This window comes from Branchiostoma lanceolatum, chromosome 7 (genome assembly GCF_035083965.1).
Source record: "Branchiostoma lanceolatum isolate klBraLanc5 chromosome 7, klBraLanc5.hap2, whole genome shotgun sequence".
Lineage (NCBI taxonomy): Eukaryota > Metazoa > Chordata > Leptocardii > Amphioxiformes > Branchiostomatidae > Branchiostoma > Branchiostoma lanceolatum.
Window position 1 is genome coordinate 7,611,033 of NC_089728.1, and position 17,663 is coordinate 7,628,695.

The window sequence follows — 17,663 nt, forward strand, 5'->3', positions numbered from 1 at the left end:
ATTGAATGTCTCCATTGGGACTTGCTGTGAGAACTTCATTGTAATGGTCAATATAGAATGGTTCTGACCTAAGGTAGCAGAGCCAATGTTCTGTGAAGACCTCATTTGCACTGGAATTGTCAGATGAATCACAATGAAAAACACCATGCAGCAATTCCCAATTCTGATAAACACAATTTTGCATTCTAGGTTGACCTTTACAGTGGTCAATACCTCTGCTGGCTGTTTCCTTGTGATTGACCTGACTCGCTTGGGTTTGATGCAAAATTTGAAATTGACCCGACAGATTCGGCAAATCCCATACATAAGTGATCTAATTCTTAAAAACTAGGTCAATTATAAAACCAAGATTAGAAGTTAAAAAAAATCAAAATTAGAGAGCTAGACTAAATCAAATAGCATTGTCAGTGAAGAAAGCTTAAACATTTTATCAAGAACCAGTCATTTCCAAGTGGGTGATGGCAAATCAGCACCAAGGAGGAACAGTAGACCAGCAGTGAGTTATTCCCGGTTGTTTTCATTTGCATGCAGGACAGTTTTGTCATGTTTGATGAAGTGTCCTCACCTGTACGGCCAGGGCTGGAGGGCCGTGGATCTATTGTGACCTGGGGCCCACCATATTTCTACCAGGATGGATGGGTACTTATACCGGACAGTATTGGGACCTATATTTCATACATTATGACTTGGAGATTAAGGTCTGTGCAGGGTAACAGAGCACCAGAAGTTCTGACTTAACCTTGGATGTAAAGCTTCAAACTACAGAAGTATAATAACAGTATGAGAATTATGAATTGATGTGTGAATTATGACGTGTGAATTATGACTTGATCATTAAAAAGTATGTGCTGGTGTTCTTTTTTTTCACCGATCATCAAATGAATGAATAAGATTAGGTTTACACAAAATTGGGGCATGAAAATCATCATCAGCTGCACATCAAAGAACAATATATTTTGCCAAGAAGAACAATCTTATTCCATAATCATTTTTTATTCAAAGGCTCTGTGAGGCAACAATGTCTGTAGCATCGAATTTTGTACTACAATCAGTATTCCTTTTGTAATCAGAAAAGCTCTTGAATTCAGTGGGAAATAATGTTGACATTTGGATGTGTTGAAATATCATCAAGGTGCTGGAAACGGCTTGCTGCCTACTGGCTGATACAACTAAATCAGTGTTAAAAGTAAAACAATAGATCATATAGTTTTGCACGAAGAGTCAACTTCCGGCAAGATTAACATCGGCACCGCAGCATTACCGCTTCAAAGAGAGGCTACTTCGGGATGCCCCATTCCTTACACTGGCAGGCTAGGCTCTGACAAATATCTGCAGCTACCATTTTAAAAAGGGCCATAATTCAGTGGTAGTGGAGGGCTGGGACTGCATGCCTACAGCCTCACCGCCCTGGCCATTACCAAGGGTCAGGGTGTAGTTTCTACCATCTCGGTAATGGCAGCCTGAAGGATGGCAGGGCACGGGTCACTGCATATGTATGATAACAGCTTCTGGCCAGGGTAATGTTTTTAGCCACTTCGATTCAATTTGTTATAGTCCATTCATTACAGGAGATGTCGGTTCTGTTTGTGTCTTTTCTAAATATTCCTGGATGCTTCAACTCCTCTTGTGGAGAAGAGACAAAATAATAGCATACTTTAAAAGGAATATATAGTTCTGAAAAACAGAATTCTTGTTGCTCTTTGATCACGTTCTCCAGGAATATTCAACTGGTTTGAGTCACCCTGAAAATAAGTGTCACAGGGGACGTGCCCGGCAGCGAGGGTCAGAGACGGAAAAAGCATAAAAGCAAAAAGCTTCCAGCAAATTTTGAGGGCAACTGAAAGTGACACAGCCAAGGGCAGAAGGTTAGGGAAGAGATGCGCGGGGTAAATTGCGTACCGACGGGTAAATAGGACATCACACCTTGTCAGACGGTGAAAATACAGGTGTTCGCGACGTCAAAATGATTGCAAAATCTAAAGATGTCTAAATGTAATCAGAGGCTGTCAGAGTTCAAAAGACTTCATTCCAGTCTAGAAAACATGTTCAAAATCTTTTCCCCTCTGAGAGGCTGCTATGAATGGAAGGAGGTCAGAGGTCATCAACCAGTTGACCCATGGGATAGCACATAGGCCCAGCAAGCCATCAATGTGGAGTAAAAAAACTCCTACCTTAAAAGAACTTGTAAAGTCCCAATCACCCAGCTATTTGAACTGTAAGTAAATGAATGAATTTGGAGGTTTCTGAGGCTGCTACTAAGTGCTTAAGGGTCGGAGGTCAGCCTGCAGGTGGGTCTGATTGCCAACTAGCTACTCCCTGCCCTGATTACCTGGCTGAGTTATAGTCCTGACGTGACCGGCATCAATGCCATGTCTTAGGGTAAAAATATATACTAAATTTAACACAGCGCAAACTTTTAACATTCCGTATACGCAGTTTGAATACTTAATTCTAAGTTACATTTAATTACAGGACGAGATATTTTCATACAATACATTATCTACATGTGCGAAATCCTTACCCTTCAAAGGTAAGATTCATAGAGTAAATTAGGATTATAATGAACACTTGAAAATCTAGGTGGGTGGGCTATACTCATATCCTCAAAAAGCTTTCATTACGGGACCACCCCTGGCTTCAATCTGCTGATTTTGAAATATGCAAAACTAAAAGCTAATCCATAATGGGCCTACTATAATAATGCATTATACAACATGTTGCTTCCAGCCAAACTTACACATTTGAACTTTTCAATTGGTACAGAATTGTCAATTTAAATTTAACCTTCTGAATGTGTACCAAACTTCTTTACCTGCTTGTTGTAATGCTGCCCTTTCATGCATAGAGTTAAACGTGATCAGAATTCTCTCACATTCGGAATAAAATGCACAGAGCTGATACATATCTAACAAGCACTACGCCACAAGCGATCAGTCAATGGGCGTTGAATAAACAAGGCTTATCCAGCGGCATTTTGTCTCATTGTCAGCATTACCACCACCGTACGAGAAGAACTCATTTTGTAGAGGGGGGAGGGTGTTTCTCCAATCTTTACTAGCTGGATTGTCTATAGCTTTAAATATTTTCCCACCCCACTCATTATCTGGAAGCCTTATGTTGTTGATTTTCGTTGTTAAATCTGTCATTTCAATTTAAGCTCACAAATACATTTTAATCAGTTTCATGTCATGAAGTTCAGATCCGTCCCAACAAGCATATTTCCGGGACACACAGAGGGACAGAACCTGGAGACAGCCATCAGGTGGTGACTTGTTAGATCTAAATACACAGTAGGTCAGATAAACTGTAGATATTCATGCTATATCACTGACTGCTGTCTCCTTATTTTGCCACATAAACAAACTTGCCTGCAAAGACTATTTGAAGAAAAACAAAACACAGAGACAACATGACGTTAGGTTAATTTGTTTCCTTCACTATAGCAGATTAAGTTTAAGATGAAAGCTGAGTGAGGTTCACATTGAAGAAAACTGCAACATTGTTCCCTTCTGCAGATCCAGGAAAAAAGAACCTCACCATCTATCTCAAGCACATGAAAAGCTTGTGAAAACTCCCCACAGTTAGTTTTAACCTATAGCACACTGAAGTAGCCGTTTGGCACCCAATTCTCTATTGGTTACAGAGTTAGGTAGCAGGGAGAAGGTTAAATTAAAGTAGAAGAAGCTGAATCAGATGTATCTAGTATGTCTGATTGAATACTAAGCATGGTTTTATCATTTGACTCACATACGTTACATTATCTAGCTGCATTCACAACGTCTTGCAGGTGCCTCTGGAATAGCCTGAGGATCTTTCGTACATCACTGTGTTTTTGCGGCGTACAGCTAATCTGCCTTGAAGACAAAGTTTCCGCACCGCACACAACATGCTGGCTCACTTCCAACATGCCGATATGAGACGTTAAGATAGACTTGGCAGCCATGTTGTTTCCTGGTGCAATGGGGGAACACTACTTCCTTTACGACCTGTAGATGATTATCAATACCGACTCTAGGGAACTCAGCTTTTCACACTCTGTTCATCAATGTTAGAGTAGCATAAAGGGACTGTTTCAGATGTCAAGCTTGGAATACAAAATGTACTTCTGTTGAATAATGGACGTTCTGTACTAAAAAGGATATTTACTTCACTGTCGGACTAATCTACGTACAGTGTATGTGACTGTGAAGTAATAGCAAAAGAGCTCTGATGCACGACAATCTACAAGGTACCTTAGAGACTTTGTGCAAAACAGGAATATAACAGAACATTCCTTTTCAATGAAGTGAAGGGATAAGCAGCTTGTATCAATGCCAGCTCCTCCCTCCTGATCCTTAGAGCAAATTTGTACGTCTTTCTGGCAGAGGTCCCAGAAGACACGGGAAAAGACAGCCACTGACACGACATTATCAAACCTGGAGAAGGGGTTATGACACTTGGCGCTATTAGTATTCTAGTCTGCCCACCACTCTGTAACTAGTCTAAAGAACGGACAAGCTTCAATAAAAAGGAAAGGGGGAACTGTTGTGGAATATGGAGATAGCATCAGGCTTTCGAAATTGGTTCTTTCCTGGAGAGGAAATGGTTCCATCCCAGCACTCAAAGAAACCGCAGCAAAGAATCAACCTTTCATTACGCAGAATAATTTTGCTACGCTTCGTATTAGGCCACCGATGGCAGAACTAGGCACTGTGCTGATGTGCCCTGCCGCTGGCTGCTCCATGCATACGTAGCGGCGGGTACTGCGCTCCCTGGAGGGGAATGTGAAAATGTGGCTGGCGACATGACATTATTAAAACCTCATCAGGGGTTACGCCTGCCTTGGTTAGTATGCCCCTGCATGTCCTACATGTACACATCCCTGTTTAGAATGTTTAAACAAGGATAAAGAAGACAAATTCAAAAAGAAATCATTACATATACATGTATATACCGTAAAGAAGAGAATAATTTTCTTCTCAATTGAAGAGTCAAAGTTATGCAGGTTATTACTTGACCAATCAGAAGAAAACTGTAAATTTGAAATCTTCTCTAGTAGTATAGCAGAGAAGAACTCTATTTGCCTGCACTTGCTGCCTGTAAATAGTAATCAATAGTAGGTTTCTGATCTGAAAGTTGGAAATATCAATTACTTGTAGATGTCAGTCATATTTGAGCAACTGGGTTGGGAGATATCAGAACTGTCTGGTCATGTACTTTGAGAGCTATACTACTAGTATATTATTGTATCTTGTTTACATTGGCGGTGATTTTATATTGTGGTAGGAGCTTTCAGCTGATATCACACTCGTAGGCAGGAATTTAAAATTTCTGAAGATTATGAACTGGTTATCTTTTTCTAGATTAAATTGTTAAACTGACGAGTACCTTTTCCCTCAATTTTCACATACTGTTCTTGAGTTTCTCTAGTTTACCCCTCTCTCTTCTCTGTCTTGGTTCTCTCATAGATAATGACTGTGCTTAATACAGACTATAAAGTATCTTAAGTACCAAACCTTTAAAAAGATCATAATATCAGGTTATAAAAGTTCCAGCTTGAGGCTGTGGCATTACTTCAAAGATAATGTATCCAGTCTTGCACATCTCCCAACTGTAAACTTTTAATCTCTTGTGCGGAACTGAAAAAACAGAAGTGACGATGTCAACCCAGAGCCATAAAATCCACAGGGTGTTTACACATGTATCTTACGCCAACAGGAAGGCAGAATTAATATTCACAGTCTTCAATCCTCCCAGCTGTAATGTCTCCCATTTAATATCTTTAATTATCAGCAAATCATCCTGATCATAACGACATAAATATTCACACCCATCGAGCAGTGCTTTACCAACCGTGGTATCAGTCACTGTCAGCTCCTAATAAGGTGTGCAGTCATATAATGAAGTGTCATGTTTGTTAGGATCTTCATGCTGACAGTGTCTGTGAAATACCAATATCATTTGATGAAAACGTTGGCAATATTTTGACTATGCAATTACGCTGCTTTCATCATCAAGAGCACACCACAAGTATATAGACAGGGAATGAAAGTATTACTGCGCAAAGTTGAATGGAGGTATTACTGACAGTAAAACATGCTGCAGCTGCCCATAATAATGAGCATAAGCTGAGTTTCTTATGTATGGATCAACAAGGCACATGGTGTGGGACTTATAAAGTGCTTTTCCCCTCATAAAATACTAGCAAATTTTCATATCCTTGTTCTCCCTTTTTTGCGTTTCGGCGCCTTCGCGCCAGAACGCAATGTCCTGGCTTTTACCTTCGATGCATGCATAGCGCATGCAGGATGCTTCGATGCATGCTGTTTGGTTCAACACTGTGTCGCACACCAGAAGACCTTATATGGCAAAACGTTCCCAAATCCTTGTATAGCCGTTGCCTTATATGGCAAGGGAGCACGAAAAGGCAGGCAGGCTAGATTTGCATGACACACAGGAGGGCGACCGCATGTAACTGCTACAACTGTTCGGAAATATCATTGCATGATGGTTTCGGACTTTGATATCCTGAAAAATGACCATATTACATCTATTCCACAAGATTGCAGAAGAAAAAAAATGATTTCGTCAAGAAAACGACTAAAAATCGACATAAATGATACCATATAGTGAGGTTATAGCATTACGTACAGAGAGACGGGTTACGTACCGCAGCTTAGCCCATCTGGCAACGCGAAGCACTTCGGACCTAGAAGATCCGGGTTCGTGTCCGTGCATGGATTTTTTTTTTCTTTTTAGATATTGAATATCAAAAATATATATTGATATTATATTAATCTATCAATATCATATTTATGAATATCATTTTTTCATTTTTTTCATTAATAAATAAAGAAATATTTTATATTTGTTATTTTTAAATATTCATTTAATATATACAAGGCCTTTGTCTTATGAACAGGACTTCATAGATTCCAAACCCGGCATTCGAATTTTTCTGTTCATTGTAATGGAAAATACCGTGCAGCGGCTCCTATGCGCGGTAAGATGATTCTTGCAAAACACTCGCCACTAAACTTCTATCCCCGATGTAAACAGAGGCTCTTGATGTTGTTTGCAAAACAGCGATCCTTTGTTACAGTAGCAAATGCTCCATTGTTCAGTATCGACTTCATTCAGACAACAGGGACGTGGAAAGTGGCGCCGCTCGGCACAAAACTATGGGAATTTTCATGAATTTTAGCAAAATTACGCAGGAAAATAAGGAAGAAATGTTGTAAATGCGGAAACCAGAATAATACGGATGAGGTAGCTGTTGATTTGTTTGACATTTGGTAGTCATTTTAGATAGAACCTTAGCTGTTATGAACTTCTATTTCACTTAATTACCATAGTGCTGATGATTCAATGGTGCTTTTTCAAATTTTATGTTTTATTGCGTGCCATGTACATAATTACATTGATAGCTTTTATAATGAGCCTATTGTACATTTTACAAATAAGTACAAGTTGTAGGCCAAGACCAGCTTTTTCAAAAGCACTTAAGTTAAGTGACGTAACTTCAAAATTGCTTTCCCCAATCTGCCTTTCTCTATTAAAACAGTACTCATTTCCCAAAATGACAATTTTTCTTATAGACTGAACAGCCCTTGAGTGACTTTCTCTGGCAGATTTTACTTCAAGTAAAGGGAAAAGACAATTCACACTCATAAACGTAGCCGAAACGCCAGCTTTTTTGAAAAGCTCTTGTTTTAAAGTGTGCGAATCATTTTATAAATACGCTAACAGGTGTAAAATTCTATCGCAATACATTAGACTACAATCCTTCCAAGTTCAAGACTAAACTCAAAAAAATACTGATTACAGTTCCAAGATGAGGGCAAATTTAAACTTCTTTTATGCTGACAAAATTCGAGGAAGCAGAAGACTAACATGCAGTTGAATTGGACGTCATATTTCTTGTTTAACTGCCGTGTGCAAGGAATAAGTTTCCTACAAAATCATTATATTTTACAATAGAAAAACAGGCATTCTATGACATATGGTAAGTACCCAGTTTCTGATATTTTCATAATTCACAGCATATATTTGCTCATTCTGCAACCTCTTTGTATGATTTACAGTATGGTTGAAAACTTTTTTTTGAAAAACAAAAACAGATGCACACGCGAATGTCGTCCGTAAAGTAAAGTCAGTGTGGCATAACTCTAAAACAATTTATCTATCAACTTTTAAAACTTGTTATTCACAAGATGTTCTCCATGGTTCTCCAGGGTCTAACTGTATTTTACAGTTATGAGGAATACTAATCCTCCCATTTCAATCCAAGTCGGCTGAATTCAGCCCACCACCATAATGCTGATACTACGGGTGTTAATTTGCCGAAAAGTGCCTAATAGGAGAAATTAAATTCATAAAACGGACCATTGATCAGGGTAATGAGAGCGCAGGTCATTCCTGCGTCCTCTGGGGAGGGGGGAATTAGACACAGTTGTATTCCGGGGAGCACATGGGCCTTGTTGCCTCAGCCTGATGACATATTCTTCCCCATGCCTTGTCAATCAAGTGGTCCCAGGAGGTCTCCTGGGGGGAGATGTCTGCTGGGTGTTTATCTCCTCATCAGTAAAACAAGCCAAATTAATATTCTGTGCCACGCACTCGTACTGGGCAATTAGTGCTGCCTATATATTGCTACATCTTAGAAAATACTGTCAACGTCCCTTTTTCCTCATCTGAAAAAAAAACACTTCTAACTTTGTCAACCTTTTACCGTACTCTTGCCGCATGCTTTTGATAATATATTGTATTTGAATTTCAATTAGTGTATAAGTTACAGATACAAGCAGGGATCTAGCCAGCTTGAACTTTTTCTGTCATCGCAACTTTTATTGACTGAAAGAACCCGCAAAAAATAATTTTCCCCAACATTCACAATGTGTAAAAATTTCTGTCAATCTATTCAAATTTAGATATTTCTCTATGTTCACCCAACAATTTTGGTCCGTCAAGGTTGACGGAAAGGTCTTAAAATGTTCATATGAAGCAAAATTCTGTCAAATGTTAAAATGGCAGGCACTGGCTCAAGCCCTGGATATAAGTCTCTGGTCAGTTCATGTTAAATCAATTTGTATAATAGAAAAAATGACAAGAAAAATGTTCATATTGGAAAAATGGTTCCGGCGTGAATTAAAATTGATTGATATCATTACAAGGAGAAATAAGGACTGGCAGTACTTATAATTAACAGCTCAGCTTCAGTGCATTCCCTGTCCTTTTGTTATAAAAGATCATGACAGTGATTCAATGCAATTGTCTATAAACACAGAGTTCTGCAACACTGTTACTGTCCAAGGTGCTGAAATAGTAGTGCAATAAATCTGCTCATGGCAGCATTTCAATTACATTGTTCATTGTGTATTCCTAACATAACTAGCTGTCTTTGCTGAAGGATAATACGGCTCAAAGCATACAGAAATATGATGATCTGTACAGCTGTTGCTGCTTTCACCAATGTTACTTAATTCCGTCTTAGTCTTCCATTTGCTATCCTAGATTTAAGGAAAGAAAGAATTACACTCCTAAACGACCTGTGCTGAAGGAATTTCAAGTATCACTACATGTGCTGGTCACCTATGTTATATGTTCATTGGAATATTAGTAGTAACTGTTGCTGCAGCCTGTTGCACAGAAGTGTGTTCCAAAGACGGTAATTTTCCATTTACCTCGAGGATGTTAATGAGGGAAATTACCATTCCTGACCACATCCTCCTCACCTCCACCTGCCAACTCAGCTAGAAAATGGGGCACTTCCCACTCCCCGACCTCCATTGTCCATAGGTCGGGGGTCAAACGCTTGATGGCCTGGGCAGCTTTCAATTTTGAGCCTTGGGAGACGACCATGTGACTACGGACCATTTGCGCAGCCACGCAGAGCTAATGGTCAGCTAAATCTCACTCGTGAAACAGGCTGACCAGCACGTACAGTTTGAGTGGGAGTCAAAGGTGACCAAACTGGTTGGAAAACACTATAGGAGTCACACATTGAGGATAACAATCCTGTGTGTGTTGTATGTGCATGTGTAGAGGTGTCATTGATTCACCTACAGATTCTCAGGAGGTAAAAGGTAAAGGTAGACCATGGTCTTTTTGGGGCCATAGGTGTCTAGGGCATGGTATTGAAAGGCAAAGCCCATCCCTCTTTTTCCACCGCCTTTTATCTCCCTCAACAGCTTATTGTCAATGATTTCATGTATCACTTTGACGATTTTGTTTTATGATGCTCTACATCTACAAATGGTTGTGCCAACCAAGCTTGAGTCATGCATTTGCTGAACAAAGGAACACAAAACATGACTAAGCCAAAACATTTGTCAATGTCTCAGTTGTTAATTTGCTATGCCTGTTCAGTCAGGGAAACTTACAGTCCAACTTAGTTTCCTGGGTAACCTAAAGACAGGCCCACTTCTGTGCTTCATTCTTTTCTCTTGTAATCCTTCGTACCCCCATGAAGACTGCTTCTTTATCATGCAATAGCAAACATTTACACAGGAAAGAGAGAAGGGTTGCTAGCCCTTCCCCTTTAACATGCTAGAGGCACTTCCTCCAACACAAGACCCTCATTTTATGTCCCTTCCAAAAGATGAATGCAGCCTTAGCCATGGCTAAGGCCATGCTCTTCCAGTTACCAACTTACTGGAATCAGGAGCTCATTTGTGAGGCTACTACCAGTTGAGCTACAGGTACATTCCTACTATTGTCATTACTTTACTAAAATCATACTTTTAGGTAGCTGAGCTTTGGATCATTACTAAAGAAATGTTAAGCAGTGGAAGTTGAAGCATAATGCTGTTATTGTTCATCATCATCATCATCATCATCATGATGTTGTTGCTAGCAATATACAAAGAAAGGTCAAAGATCTTAAAGTTGCATACCTGGATAGTCCTGGGCTTGGTGAACTGCCAAACCTGTAAATGACAATAAAAAGTATGTGTTTAGTCAAAGGTCAGTAATGTGACACCAAAATGCCAGTATAGATTAACAGAAAAATCTAAATAAATTAAAAGAAAAAATCACACTTTTGTCGCATTTCATCATGATCTGTTGATCATTTGCACTCATTCTTCCATCCATCCTCCCTCCCCTGTACTTTCCTTGCATTCTTTTATCCATCGTTGCTTCTTTCATTTCAATTCCTGCATCCATCCATCCTAGCATCCATCCATCACTCCGGCGATCAACAGCCAAAAGACCTACAACTTTGTCACTGTGAAGCTATTTCTACCTTGTTTTCGTCCCTATTTCTTCCCACAAGACTGCGACATGAAAAGCACAATTCTACAAGATACTACTTTCTCTCACTCAGAGACTGAGCAAATCACATACCAAAATATCCCTCAAAAATATGGTTTCCAGGCCTTTGCTATTAACAGCCATGCCATCTCAATGATGTGAGTTTACAGCCCATTATACACAACGTTGGAAATTCATTTCAAAAATCTACGATCTGGATATTGCCGGATATGACCAGAGGACATTTTATATGGCATTGTGGTCATCACCCTCCTCATAAAACATGGGCGGAGACGTCCAGAGCATGTATGTAATAATAATATCTCCAGCAACACAAGACATTTTGAACACACGGCTACTGGAGAGACTGCTGTTCCAAAATCAATATGCTGACTAAAATGTTAAAAAGCAGGACGCGGGTACAGCCTATACAAAGGTGGTAGACGCGTTCAGGAACGATACATCTTTTATTACAGAGCCAGGAATAAAACAAATGGACTGAGACACAGCCAGGACACTGTGACGTCCCCTGGATGTCTAATTTCCCGTGTCAACGACTGGGGTGGCACCGTAATAATGATGCCGGCATCCCAGCTGTGATATGAAATATGTGGACTTCATTATAGTTCAAGCAATGAAACTGCACGGCATGTAATGTACAGGCACCAGGTAGCACCCCACTTCTTCTGCCTAATCTCCCGTGTCGGCGGCAGGAATAAGACTTCTGATGACAAGGAAAACAGAAGCTGTACCACAATTCCATGAATGCTGATGGTGACGAAAGTGGGACGCAGGTTGCGGAGTAGACACAGGCTACAAGGCTTCCTGTGATGGTGCATGCTGTTGTGTCTTCCGAGTAAAGCATTTTGAATCATCGTGCTGAGAATTGTAGTTATACAGTGCTACATGTGAATTGTGATAGTATCAACCAGAGCACAGAATGTTTGTATCACATGTTTTGTCTTCCTTGCCATTCATTGCACATGTGATGGTGAAGTAAAATAAAGAAAAGATTATGGTATTTGTACATGTTGATAAGAGAACTTATATTTCAAGCAAACGTCTTTTTCAATAAGACACAGCCAGATCTTAAAATCTGTCAAAAGACTAAAACCTGAAATGAAAGAAGGTACATGTACTCAAGGAATCTCTAAAGCAACGTTCAAAAGTGTTAAACTCTACAAGAAGAAACCACAAAATGCCATTATTATTTTTAATTGTCAATGACTAAAAATATTGTCAGGTATCAACAGTCAACTATGTTACAAGTTATCAAAAACACTTCTTACTGCACATTCACCTTCAATGTAAAAGCAAACTGTACATGTAAGGAAAACTGATTGCAGAGCCTCACAGATAGATAGCCAAAAGGATTACTGAGTATTTGAGAATATTGAAGTGCAGTGAAGCAAAGTAGGAACAAAATTAGCTAGATACACAGCAATTTGTAAGCTCTGCATGATATGTCTGCTCATGCTGGCAAAGCATGGTGAGAATAGCAGGTAATCGTTACCTTCCCTAACACTACCTTTCCACTAGAGCAACCAAAGATTTGACAGGTCGGTCAATGAATTTCATAAAAAAAGAACAAATCTTTTTACATTTCGTATGACTTGTTTTGTTGTCTTTTAAATCATTCTTTTAAGTTGTGAATCGTATTCTAAAAAATTTAAAGTCGAGGGCGACACAAATGCAATTTTGGTCACTCGACAGTTGTTCAACTATTGCAGTCTAGTGGAAAGGAGGTCTAAGCAAAACACAATTTTTCAGTATTTAGGGAGTGGCCAGTCTGAATTGTAGTCCACCTATAGCTGTTCAACATTTAGAAGTAGTTCAAATGCCACTCATGCTAATCCCAATCCTCACATCACCCTAGGGAAGCCTCCAGCATTCACCATCCAGGCACTAAGAACCTGTGATTGACAGTTTTCTCATCAAGACTGAACATAGTGTCTTGTTCCGTGCACGCACCAGTTGCCATACGAAGGGTGATGAATAAGCAAATCCGCAGCTTCAGAGCTTATTCTGTAAGAACTCTTTGCATTGTTGATGAGACATTCATCCTGTTTTATTGGCAGAATATTCAGGAAGATGATGGTGGACGGCGATGTAAACCAAATCATCAAGTTTTAAGCAGTGTAGCAATGTACCTCGTATAGTACAACTTACAGCATTTCTCTTCATGCTGTGAAACGTGCATATTAGTAAAATCTAAGATATTGGTGGAGAATCTACTCACACTCATTCTTAGAGTGAGCATCTGCATCTTGATGAGTAAATCTTAATATGATTCACTGTGCAACAAGAAGGTATGAGACTTCATCTTTGAGAAAAGCTAGTTGATAGGTTTACCATCTACTCTCAGGCACAGTTCTTGATGTTGCAGATTTATAGCTCAGATTACAGTCTTAAAATTCTAATACTTTGCCAAGAAGGTTGTATTTTGGTGCCATTTGTTTGTGTTTGTCTGTTGACATCATACATGTAGGTCAAGAAGCTGTGTATGGATCCTTCTGATATTTGGCAGATGGGAAGGGGTTGGGGAAATGTAGGTCTAGTTTGATAAAGGGCCTCCTAGCGGCTTTCTATGGTACTGCAGTAAAACTTTATGTTTTGATATCTTAAAAGTTTACCTTGGGAGGACAATAACTTTCTAACACTGTAATAACAACTGCATGGCAATCTGCACCTAACATGACTGTTATTGTTAATAACGCCCACAGCGATATTTATAGTACAACTTAGAAGAGGTTACATATGCAGTGCTACCCCTATACCTTCATAGCTAATCAAACTATAATTCAAGGAGAATAATCATTTTTCCTGACAGGTGTGCAGGAATGAAACCATAAAATGTAAGCAACTGGTTGTCAGACCTTAGCACTCTGTCTTGTGTGACAGATTGTTCAAGTACCCGAAGAAACTTGAAGTCGTATCACAGGTGTCAACTAATTTGCTAGGCGTGGCTCTCCCCATATATTCGCAGTTCTGGCCCATCCGATGTTTAATCACGTTACTGCAAGAAGGTTGCCTCCCTGCCCTCTCCCATCACCTGTGGGGGATAGGCACTAATTCCACTACATTAGTTTGGCTATAGAGGTTTGGCTAATGCAGTTACTTGGAGGCATTGCTGTAGACCCTTTGTGCCTGGAAAATGGTCTCTCCCAAAGGAGACCTTCTAAAGGTCTTAATGTACTTCTAGCTGAAAGCTTTTGCTCCGGAACCCCATGGCCTTCACCAAACAGAATATATTACTTCCCACTTTTTCAAAGGATTCTCATGAATTTGTGCTGATCTCGATGTGACAAGTGCGATAATCATACGTAATCTAGGCATGGCGTGATGTATGTGGACTACTACTGTAATCATGTGCGTATGAATATTGTCTGGTAGAATTACACAGGCATCCTTCAGCAAAGCCGTTATTACAAGATTATGTATGATACCATACGTGACCTTTTTCCCTATTCTAGGCTGAGAACTGCAAGTGTGAATTGCTGAATTTACATTTCATCTAGCGTCTTCAACGCACCAGGAATTCTTATATCAAAGGAGTTTTGTAACTTTTTTAGGCAAAATAAGGAGAAAAATTGCTGTACTATATATCATATAGATGAGCAAAAAGCAGGAAGAAGATGATTTTTGACAAACCTGTCATTTGAAGAACAGGTTTGAAAAATGAAGGCGAAATGTGTAAATAATGAGATAAGCGTAAGCTGCTTAACTTTGTTTTTCTAGTCCCCGCGCTCATCCCTAGTTTGATTGAAAAATGATTCATGAGCCGACATACTCTTAGATATAAATGAAAATCTTGTCAAGTCCCATTATCTAGGTTGATGGGGATAACACAATCACAGCAATCAATCTACGGAGGAACTTAGCTGCATTCTCAGCCACTAAATGGTCTTCCATGCACCCTTAAGCACCGGCAAGGGACACATTCTGCTACCTTGGAAGCAGTTTAGAGGCAGCTAATTTCTTCAGGCATGATTCCGAGGCTTCCATTCCAAGGATTAAGGAGACTGTCACAGCAAACATATTTTTCTCTCCGGCAACTAAATCTGGACATTCTCAACAGTTTAAAGGATATAGCACTAAATCTTTCAACAGCACGTATGCTAATCAGTGGAAACATGCAATGTTATTACTTTCAAAAATATATCTTTGGTAGCGTTTGTATGTGGTTAAACAGCATAACTCAAAAAGCTTATTAAATGGATGGATTGTCATGAAATTTGGTATATATCATGTGGTTATGTCATGTCCTAATGAAGAAATGATTAGTTTTGGGTCCCCTGGCAAATTTCCTTGGCACAGCAGTAGAACTTCTGGTTTTGATATCTGGACAAGCTATGGGCATGATTTTTCGATAGCTCTAATTTAATTTACTAGTTTTAATATGATGGCCCTAAAAGGGTATATTCCTGATGACTATAATTATATATAGTCATGTAGATGTAGTCTAAGCAGATTTCAATGCTGAAATTACACACATTTAAAATTATTCCCGGCAATTTTATTAAAATTCAATATTGACTGTTAAATATTCAGGCTGCATCACTTCCATTGGCTGCTCCATAGAATAATTCACTTTGAAAGTTTGGAATGCAAAAAATATCCTATCTACCTGTACAACCTTATCAAGAGTTACTGTACAAAACTCATAACTGCTTTTCAAGACTTGAATCCCTACAGACCCCTTTAGAAACCCTTCCATAAAAACATGAAAAATGGACATTTACCACCTCTAAAGTATAGGCTTAACTTACAATGGTACAATGGTTTTAAAGGCCGTACTCTATCTGACAACCTCCAGCACATTGCACTCAATTTTCATCCAAAATTGATTCAAGACCACATCAGGTTCAGCTAGAAATAGTATTCTGTGGCCTTTATGATTTTCTATTACTGAATCCACCTGAAATCATCTTGGCCGAGTCACAAGTGTCAGCAAGGGACACATTCTTCAGCCTTGAAAGCATTTTACCTGCAGCGTTTATATAGGTCATGTGGCCCGGGGGCAGCCCTGGCTGTAAGTGGTCACCATCACAGCCAGCTGCTGGCTTACTATCTTAAGTGTTCATTTCTTGCTTCAGCGGCTTGGAAGGTGTGGTCCGAGCCTCAGGTGGTCATCACAAGGGTTATTTGGGACCAGGACAAGCCATGTTCTACATGGACAAGTCAGGAAACTGTGCTTTATGCACAATTAAGTCTTTGTAAAACTTTTTGACACTCATGACATGCTCAGGGTTTGTAATTGAGCACTAAAGGTAACCATCAAATTGGAAGATTTTATGACAGACATTTGGTCACAGCTTCATCATAAACAGGACCTAGAAAATCTACAATAATCAGAGTTTTCTGAGTTTTATCAAGGCCCTCGCTGTAAAACATCTCAGTTTACATGGACACTATAATTGTTTTATTGAAATAAAGTTTATTTCTCACTAAATGATGGTATTAAACCTTTTATACAATATCCATATAAAAAGGTGTCATCTCATATCATTACACAGTTGACAGTGTAACAGAAACTGATAGATGGACATTAAGTATACAGTACATGTACCTGCCCTAGGAAAGGAGATTAAGTCTCAAACCTTGCATTTTATTCACAGTATTCTATTCAAGTAGATGATTGGAATATGTAACTGACAAAATTTGTGAGTGATGATGCAGGAAAAGCAAAATACGGGAGGGAGGAAAACAAAATAAGCAAAATATACTAAGATATGGCTAGAGAAGATGTCTGGCCATTTTAAGTACTATAGGTACAATCCAAAAATATACTTGCGGATACTGTTAAATTGTCAGTAGACAACAGCATGTAAACTTTAAGGATAACATCAGCATTGATTTTTGCCTGATTTCTTGAAAACAAATCACAAAGTTTTAAAATTCAAGCACCTTGTTTTTTTTACCCACCTTAATTATTGGCCCTCTTACATTAACTTTGTACTCTGCAGATGCTGTCATCCACAAAATCTATTTTCTGTGGCCTTAAGCCCTGTTTTCGTAACTATGTATATGTACAGGTAAGTATGGCCATAAAATAAAGAAACATAGACCTGTCATAATCTTATAAGCCCTGACCCTATCTATAACGCCTGATTAATGCCGGTGTATTTTATGTATGCATGCAATAATAACAAAACATGAGTAAATCATCCCTCTATATTGACCTATGCTTTCAAATAAGGTTAGAGAGGTCATGTCTGTATCAAAGAAAGCCACAACAGCAGCCCCAAATCTGTCATTTCTTCAAAATGGAACTAGATATGATGTATCAACATAATTGTTGGGACAAAATTAATGCATTTTCACTGCAAAAACACCATAATGTCAAATCATATCTAAAGAATTTATGGCCGAGCCTGGCTTTTAGTTTAACTCATAATGAAGGTTTTTGCAGGATGAAAAAATACCCCTAC

At 39.1% G+C, this 17,663-nt stretch overlaps 1 protein-coding gene across 2 annotated transcripts in view; it reads right to left on the reverse strand.

Moving 5' to 3' along the window:
- The window catches only part of LOC136438960 (enhancer of mRNA-decapping protein 4-like), an 89,031-nt gene that overhangs the window by 25,838 nt on the left and 45,530 nt on the right, over nt 1-17,663 (reverse strand). For both annotated transcript variants that reach the window (XM_066434024.1, XM_066434023.1), the window contains exon 10: nt 10,875-10,907. In XM_066434024.1, the coding sequence (XP_066290121.1) occupies nt 10,875-10,907 (33 nt within the window). The remainder of the gene's footprint in view (nt 1-10,874; nt 10,908-17,663) is intronic.